This window comes from Elaeis guineensis, chromosome 1 (assembly GCF_000442705.2).
Source record: "Elaeis guineensis isolate ETL-2024a chromosome 1, EG11, whole genome shotgun sequence".
NCBI classification, from domain to species: Eukaryota; Viridiplantae; Streptophyta; class Magnoliopsida; order Arecales; family Arecaceae; genus Elaeis; species Elaeis guineensis.
The window spans coordinates 34,549,422-34,558,992 of NC_025993.2; the positions used below are offsets into that span (position 1 = coordinate 34,549,422).

The 9,571-nt window shown below is 38.3% G+C and overlaps 1 protein-coding gene across 3 annotated transcripts in view; it reads left to right on the forward strand.

Moving 5' to 3' along the window:
• LOC105032173 (probable protein S-acyltransferase 17) overlaps window positions 1–8,143 on the forward strand; it is a 29,410-nt gene extending 21,267 nt beyond the window's left edge. For all 3 annotated transcript variants that reach the window (XM_073252735.1, XM_073252732.1, XM_073252733.1), the window contains exons 7-10: window positions 7,175–7,266; window positions 7,354–7,406; window positions 7,557–7,682; window positions 7,768–8,143. In XM_073252735.1, the coding sequence (XP_073108836.1) occupies window positions 7,175–7,266; window positions 7,354–7,406; window positions 7,557–7,682; window positions 7,768–8,040 (544 nt within the window). In that variant the 3' untranslated portion in view covers window positions 8,041–8,143. The remainder of the gene's footprint in view (window positions 1–7,174; window positions 7,267–7,353; window positions 7,407–7,556; window positions 7,683–7,767) is intronic.
• Window positions 8,144–9,571: the final 1,428 nt, after the last annotated feature.

The following is a 9,571-nucleotide window of genomic DNA, read 5'->3' on the forward strand; positions in this document are numbered from 1 at the left end:
ATTTTCTCTTATTTTCATTCTTTCTCATTCTTATCCTATTTTTAACAACAAAAAAAAAATATTTACTAAGAAAATAACACATTATCTTACCTCCGATCAAAGATCAGCCTCTCCTCGAACCACTCCTACAATTTGACGAAGTTTTTTTTTTTTTTTAATTTTTCGGAGGTCTCAACGGTTTCGTTGAGACCTTCGCAACTTTCGGACCCTCGGAAGTTCTCTGAGATGTCTCAGAGAACTCCAAACATGCTCCCTTTATGCATGTGGTCTCCGACCCCACCCCCCTCCCCCCTCCTCACTTTATTCACATGGGATGGTCGGTACGGTTCGGTTCACACCGAACCAGACCGAAACGAACCATACCGTCTGGTTTTGGACGGTATGGAAACGAACCGGACCGAACCGCTCGGTTCGGTGCGGTTCGGGGTGTTTCTCGAAAAAAGGTCCAAACCAGACCGTTTAAGCATCGGTCCGGCTCGGTATGCCCCGTACCGGACGGTTCGGGCTGGTACGGCGAATCCTGGTTAGAGCTGAATAAATATTTCTTCAAAATATGCTTTAACTTTGTCAAAATAATAGTTTTCATGTTTCTGTTTTGGGCTGTAAGGAACAATGTTGAGGAGGCAGGATAAGATGATGGAAAGACTCAGAAAAGTGTTTGGAAGTTTTCCTTGATTCTTTTCTGATGAATGGTGATAATTATTTTTTGACGGGGAGACGTCAAGGCTATGGAGGCACATACTATAGAGAGGAAAGTTTCCTCTGCCTTGGACAGAATATTCGCTACATTGTTTACTGTAACCACACAATTGTATTGATTACATATATTGACATAACTCATGTGTCCAAAGGTATTGGCAAATTTCCATGGACAATTTTTTTTCAGGTGTAAGTGATGAAAAGTGAGTCTCTTCTACAGTCGTAGAGATCAAAAGTGGCACATATTATGCCGAGCATGTATGAGTGTCAAAATTTCCCTTCATGCAATTTTTTTTTTTTGATTTTTCAAAATCATACCATGTTTAGCTTTAACTAACCAATCCTATATTTTTAGGGCTTTTTATATGTTCTAGGACCTAGAAAAAATCTAAAAGACTACTAAAACTGGAAAACAATTCTAAAAGATGGTGAAATAATGAATTAAAATAAAAATCAGTTTTCCTGTATTGATGCCAACTAGTATGGTGTAATGTGCTGCGAATTGATACCATATCAATATGGTACTTGACTAATATGGGTACCAGAATAGGTAATTAAAACATTGCTATGAAGCTTGATAAATAAACATAAGAAGCAAATGGTAACATGAACTCCTTCAAGAAAGAGTTCCAATTTTTTTTAGGGTGTGTTTTGTTGGAAGTGTCAAGCCCAATCTTGGGTTCTAGCAAAAGTTGCTACTTTCACATTTTTGGTTGCACTCCCAAGCTCAAGCTCAAGGTTGACATAGGCGGGCATCTAGGAACCTAGTCAAACCCATTAACTAGGTGCCTAGCACTTTCTTGGCCACTAGGTGAGGTGGCCACTCAGGCACCTAGGTTGGTGCCTAGCAGGGTGCCCTAACTGTTTAGAGGCCTCTTTTTTGTGAGGCTTCTGCCCAGTTATACTTGAAATTCTGGCCATCTTTCTTCATATATTTTGTAGATTTTATTTGATATAGTAAGCTTGGGGTATATGTAATATCTTGGACTGCATTTGTCAAAAGTACTTCAAAGACTATTTTTCTAGATCATAGCTATCCATGTTTGGTGTTCCCTCATCCATCTAATGGCAACCATCCATCGATATGCCTTCTCTTCAAGGTTTTCAGAAATATTCCGAACTGGGCAATTTGGGGCGTGCTGAACCAGACCGGCAGGAAACCGGGACGGTTCTGGCTTGGAAAGCGGTACACGCCGGCACCGAGGGAGAAAGAAAGGGAAAGAGAGGAAGAGAGAGAGGAGGAGAAGGAGAGAGAGGAGGAGGACGCCGTCGGAGGTTGGCGGTGGCCTGCTACGGCCATCGGAGGGCCATGGAAGCCTCCGCGGGTCGGTTCGCCCGATAGGCTGTTAAACGAGAGAGAAAGAGAGAGGGGGGAGTGACTTATCGGAGGGAGGATAGAATGGCGGAGGGGCTATCGGAGGTTTTCGAGCGGCTGCCGTGGCCAGCGAGCAGCGAAAATCGTGTGGGTGGAGTTGCAGCCGCGAAACAGGGGCTGTTGTCTCTATTCACACGTCGGTCTTTTTTTAAAAATGGAGATGAACAATGAAGTCAACAAATCATTTGACGGCTTCACTGTTTAAGAGGTCTTTAAAAAAAAATAAAAACAATAAAGTCGGCAATTGGATTGCTGGTTTTATTTTTTTTATTTTTTTTATCAAAAAAGTAAAAATAGTGAAGTCCGACGGCTACGATGCCCAATCGGAGGCCATCCGGCGGCCCTCTGACTCCCTCCCCTCCCTCCTTTTCTTTCTTCCTCCCTCTCTCTCTTTTCCTCTTCCCGATTTTCTTCCTTGTTTTGGTTCGCATCGGTCCGGTATGGTGCGGACCCATACCGACCCATACCGCTGGTACGGACCCATACCGATCCGTATCATCGGCCAGCCGACATGGGTTCTGGTACCGAGTCTGTGAACCTTGTTTCTCTTAATTATTTTTGATATTTTTAACATGTTCTTGAAATATTATTTAACTCTAAATCTTATTAGGAATAGTTAAATAATTAATGACCTACCATTCATATATATATATATATATATGGCATTTCTTATGATTCTTTATGAACCAAATTTATGTATTTTTAATTATTTGATTATACAAGACTGTAATATTAATTCTGTTTCCTTTTAAGGGTTCGTTTAACTCCAGCCTAGCTTCCTAGGCATGCCATAGGCATTTAAGGGGCATTGCATACGTTGCCTAGGCATTTTGACAGCCATGCTCAAGCTTTGACTTCCTCAAGGTTGCTGACCTTTTGTAGGGGTGGGCCAAGCCGTTTCAAGAAATTGGACATGCTTGCACTTCTAGGCAGTTCCTTTGAATTAAACATATCCTTAGCCTCTAAATGATTGAAATTAAGGTGGTTGGTAGTTATGTCCTCTCAATCTACGCAAGGCATAGTTTAGTACTGCAAACCAATGTTTGCCAAATCAGTGTGTACCACCCCGTACCAAGCTGTACTGTGCCATATAGGTACCCAACTGATACTTAATACGAGGGTATACTTTCACTATGCCAAGCTGACCTTAAGACCAGGCATACTGACACTATACTAATATGGTACTCATACGAGATCCGGTATCGAGATTGTGAATGTTGCTATAGACTACTCTTATGGTTTCTTAATTTTGTAAAATTTATTGGTCATCTTGTCTTAGCAATGCTATACAAGTTGATCTTGGTTGTAGCTCTTCAATTATCTAACTACAATTATGGTGGATCAGTGGCTGGAAATTCTATTCAATTAATTGTGGCAGAAGCACATAATTCTCAAATTTAACTTCAAATTACATAATTATAAAACAAATGGCCATTCGTACAAATAGAGCAAGCTATATCTCATTGTTTAAAATGCACAGTTCATATCTCTGGAATTAAAATAAAGTTCATTTAATTTGATTTCTTATAAAACACAAAATAGTTTATTTTAGGATACTTTACATTTCTTAGTATAGGTACAATACAATATTATTACTGTCTGCACTCCTAACACGGCTACTTCTCTAGTGATAAAGCTTACTTGAGATATACACGATAGGCCTATGTCCCTCTTCTAAAGTGGCAGCTTCACCATACACAACAAAATTACCTCAAATTTGCTAGTAGTCTGAGTCACCGTGTTCCTCACTCTAAAATATAATAACAAAAAGGTGAGCTACGCAGCCTAAAAAGTGCCCAAATATGGCTAACAGTATACAATCAAGAAAATTAGAATAATCAAGCAATAAGGATCAGTGGTTTTTGAGATGAATAATTCGGAAAAATTATCTTAAAAGGATTATGAAACTAAGTCCATTTACCAATACAGTTTGTTTTAGAGAATGTTAGAAATCAAGATAGGTACCTTTACCAGTATAGCTGAAAGAGTTATTTTTGAAAACACTGACACTAGAAATCACCTAAAATCAAATTAATAGCAACTGGTCAGTAACCATCATACTCATTGGTCAAGGGTCACTAATCAGTAGGCCCATTAGCTAAGGATTCAATTTAACCAACTATTATAACTGTTGATAGAGGGTTCACTCACACCAACGTTTATACTTGTTGGTCAGTGCTCACTAAGACCAACTATCACACCTGCTAGTTAGGGGTTCACTGAAATAAACTATTATCCTGCTAGTTAAGGGTTCAGTCAATGATTGAGGGTTCATTTTTCATTTGACAAACTTAGAGTTTTCACTCTTAAACAATAGGATATTTGATAAGCACTTTGCATGAATGAGTATGATCAAGAGCAATTTCTTGATGCAGCCACACAACATCAAGTAAATAGTTTATCATGGAATTAATAGGCTCATAGTTTAAATAAATACTCCAAACTCAAAGACAGTTTATAATGTGAAACTTATCACAGGAGTATTAACAGGAATAGCTTAGCAAAATCATGAACTATGATCACTTCAACTAGAACCAATAGTATTTCATTCTTATGTGACCGAACAACTTCCTATGTTTGAAATCCATCAAGCATTCCAATTCTAGAGTTGCAAATGAGCAGGATTGACCTGAGAGTTGACCTGGTTCCAATCCAGTTAGGCCCGACATAATCCATTTTTGAATATTCACAGTCAGGTCGAAGTAAAAAATTGGCCTGACTTGAAATTGGGAAGGGTCTATGTATGGTAATTTTCAAACTAATCTGACTGGACCCAGCTTGTATATCATTCTAGTTTAATTTGGGTCAGCAAATTGCCAATCTGAAGGACCTTATTTTGCCTTACCCAAAAGTCTGTATAATGTAAAACCCCTTTTTCCCATTTTGCTGAATGCTAAGCTAATCATTCTTTGTTCATCCCAGCAACAGTCTTCTCACATGTTCAAACATTAATTGTTTGTTTCTGTGGATTCTAACTTACAATGTTTTCAAGTATATCAAGTATTTTTCTGTAAACTTATAGTTTGTAAACTTGTACCTTAAAAACAATCATTTTCTTGGATCAAATTGAATGAACATTAATGTTTAGTTTGGCATTTCTTTGCCAACAACTATTAGATCATCTAGTTGATACCTTCTTGTCCAAAAGAGAAGTCTAAAGTTTAAACCAAGGTTCACCATCTCGGTACCAGACCCCATATCGGTGAAATTCTGCTTAATGTCAGTCGGTATGGTACAGTAATGTCGGTATGTTCCGAGATGATGTACCGGTATGAGACCGGTACGGTATGGTACATGTGGTGTGGGGCAGTACAGTATTCCATGGTTTAAACCTTAGTGGTGGTAAATAACTATTATATTCTCAAAAAAGGCATTCCTTGAGTTTTATTTTAAAATCGGAGCGATTTGATATTTGATTATTAATTAGTATATTTTTAGCTATAAAGGGATAGCTTAACGCTTGATCTGAACTATAGACATGACTAGATCCGGTCCCAACCTGGACCTGAATATTGAGGGTAGGGTCTGGGTCATACTTGACCCCAAGATGATATGAATGACCTACTGCATCTAAAATCTTTGTCATGGTCCTGATCGACTCTACCTGATTAGCCAATCAGTTAGGTCTGGAAAATGAAGACCTGAAAATTTTATCGGGTTAGTCCAGGGTCAAGCATGCACAGCCTGACTCTGACCTGATCCATTTGCAGTCCTGTGACCGAGTTCCAAAAAGACAGAACCTTTTGAACTGACTGTAGCCTAAAATGTTGAGGAAACAAATTCTAAAGTTAGCAGACCGAAACCAAGCACTTAGTTTCCAAACTAAACACTAGAATCTTCTTCTTCATGTTAGCTGATTGTTGTTCCCTACTTCATTTTTCTCCACTAATTCTTTATTCAATAGATGCAATTTTCTAGAGTTCCAACAAATAGTAGGAGGAGGACAGCACCCTTCTATTTATGGATCTCTTGTATGTGGGAGGTGTCCAACCATCCAGAGGTGGTCAGCTAAGGCTTAACTGGGTTGCTGATTAGTAAGCACGAGGCAGCTGTTGTAAATAATGATAAGCATGAGCTATCGGTCATATAGAAAGTATGATGTGATAGTAGCTAAGCAATTTAGCCCCTGAATTTTTTAATTCATATATGGGGTCTTATTGATAATTACATTTTGCTCCTTACTAATGCAATTCCCATGCTAAAGACTCATTCCCATAAGGATCCTATGAACTCATCCTAATTGTTGCTATAATGCACTTAGTTCACATGTACAAATGATCATAAGATGCTAGTGTGTTATGATATTACACCTTGTTCATATATTGGCTTGAACAGCCTTGCCTCTGTATATCGATTCATCAAGCATTTGCAGGAGGCTTTCCACTTGCTATTAGGAATTTGGATTTTATGCACAAAATAATGCATCTTCAGTGTCATGTATTGGACTGGGTTTAAAACTTCCTGTGACAGAAATCAGAGTTTTCACAACTTTCTTTAGAGATATCACGACATGAGCCAGATTCTTTTCATAATATGGGTTACAATTTTGCAATGATGCTTTTTTGTGGAGTCATGATGGTAAGTCATCAAATCCTCTTTTTCGTTTTAAAGCATGATATGAATGTGATAGATATCTGTTAGAACATGTTAGATATATGATGATGATATAGAATGATGACATTTTCATTGGCTTTTCTTGCAAAAACTTGCACAGTTGTTGTTTCTGTCATTTATGGAAGAAATGCCTTAGTGACTGATCACATCAAAACAGCCTGAATATCTGAACTGTCCCTTGCTAACTGAACTCTGCCTCAATATGTACTTCTGCCTTGTCCAGGAGATCAAATGCCTTGAAAAGTATGCTGGCATGCCTATACATGGTCAACCATCTATAAAATGTCTGGCTCAGTTGTTTTTTTATAAACATGCAGTATATAACGGATATATGAGTGAAAAGTTCCATAGAAATAGTCCTGCTTGCTCTTTTTTTGTTTTTGGAATATAAAAGCATTTTCAGTTTATGGTGAAGACCATTGCTATAATATCAGTTTGTACATTGATTTTCTTTTCTTCTCTTTTTTCTTTTTAAACACTGGACAGGCATTTCCTAATTTGTTTATATGGAGCAGTTGTCCTTGGATTTATTCTAGCTGGTGAATTGAAAGAGCGCAGAGTTATATACATTTTAACAGGTAATCTCATGTTCATGAACCGACCTGTCTTGTTTATTAATTTGTCATTAAATGTTCTGTGAAGTGACCCCTCTTTTTCTTTTTCAGTTTATTATGGTGTTGAAAATTCTTTCTCCAGTTTATTTCCATATATAGTCCAGGTAAAATAAATAAATAAATAAAATATTGAGGTTTGTTACCACATTAAGACGTCTCAACTCCAATTGAGTTACAATATTGCTCCCTTTGCTCCACTTCTAAATATGGCTTTCTTTTCTCTTGATTTCCTTCGAAATACTGGAATTTCGCAGTGGTTGGTGGCCTCTTATAACACACAAATACTTCTGATAATGTTTTTAGCCATAGTCTCGTTGCTACTGGCTGGCTTTTTTGGATATCATGCTCATCTCTGCCTAACGAACACAACGACAAATGAGGTTAGCTGCAATCAATAGTCTATACTTTATTCCAAATATAATTTGTGAAGATCATACATTGATGCTTTATGTTTAAACAAAAAAGACTTTTAAGTGGCAAGACTACATAAGCTGGAAGAGGAAGCTGAATGAAGCCAAGTCCAGTGCTGCAGCACTGAAGGCCAGTATACATGCAGTGACTGGAGAGAGCAACCCGCCCAAGAGCAAATGGAGGGCATTTTTTCGCAGGTCCCCCCTGCAGAATGAGGAGGTGGTTGTGAAGAATAATGTGTACGATCAAGGAATAGCAAGTAATCTTTTTGAAATTGTATTTCCTTTATCAGAGAGGAGGTCATTTTTCTGTAGGAAGTCAGAGTAAGACTGCAGTCAAAATTTGCAACTTTCATTTTTCAAATGCAAAATGTAGTATTTTAAAGCATAATATATTAATATAATGCAAATTACTTTTCTTGTTTGTGTTATTAGTTGTATTAAACCAGTTCTTTCTTAGAGCGCAATGTTGTCATCTGGCTGCTTGCAACTGAATAAGGAGATTTGCGAAACTGTAGGTAATCTTTGCCTCTTTAATCCATTTAAGTGAGATTTCACATCAGTTTGATGATGAGGCATTATAGTGATTTTATTCAGTTTTTAAGCCAGATATTAGCTGAGAGGTCCAAACTACCATGTTACCGCCTATTATTATCTGGAAATCACCTCCGATCTATTTTCTAACAATACAAATCATATTTATTCCATCCTGTTAACCATTTTTTAGCTTGTGATGTATATTAAGAGGAGAGTTTGAATAGGATTTGTTGCGGTCAATCTTCTGTTGCGTCTGTTGTCGGTGAAGAGCATCTGCGGTCAATCTTCTGTTGCATCTTTCGATGCTTAAATCAGTAGGAAGCGATGAACAGTAGATAAGAATTCAAAGAGACAGAGTTTCAGTTTTCAAGAGATCTTATCAAATGCTGTTCATTTACCTCTTTTTATAGATGAGTAGTTGGTAACCGTCTGTAATGGTTAGAGACGTGGATCCCGCTCGTTCCGGTATTATATATCATGTGATGGGTGGTTATATCCATCATTGATCATGTTCTGATCATTATACGCTTTCTACGTTGGTAATTTCTGATAAACCGACTATATGTCGGTAATCAAGATATGTTGATCGTACGTCGGTAGTTGTGGAAGTCCGAATGATCATTGGTCAGTAACTCTAATATGCCGACGGTCATCAGTCTAAAATCAATCGAGTCGTCATAGTTGGAGTCTATCAAATTTGCGGATAGCTGACTGTCAGTTCGCCAATCGATTGGTTGTCGATAAGTCGTGCTTATCAGGCTGATCGAAAGTCTAAATCGAGGAGTCGGCTGAATCGCCCCAACAATTGCCCCTCACTCCCAAATCCAAGATAGTCTGACATGCATATTATCACGTGGTCTGTCACATTGGATGAAGGGAGTTGCCACATGTTATCTCAAACTCCAATTCGACTGCAGACATTAATGATTCTTCGAAATACAAAAGTTCTGCATTCATTTTGTCGTTTCGATAACTGTAATATCATCATTGGGGTATCGCTTTGAGAAGATAGTCCGATGTCCGGAGAATCCGAACGATTCGATTTTGATTAGTCGATTTCGGCCACGTATCCAGATATCATTGGCTCAGTGCCACTCACGCGGATAGTGATGAGGTGGCGTGATCTGAGGGTAGATGCGTTGAACCGTCCGATCAATGATCGGTTTTGATGTAGCCATGTGTCGACGTCTGAGAAAATTCTGATTTGAATGATTTTATCCAGACCGTTGAGGGGTCCTATATATATAAAGTCACTTTTATTTGGACTTTCTGCTTTTGCATTCGTCATTCTCCTCTGCAACAGAAGGTTCTGCCCCAGTGTT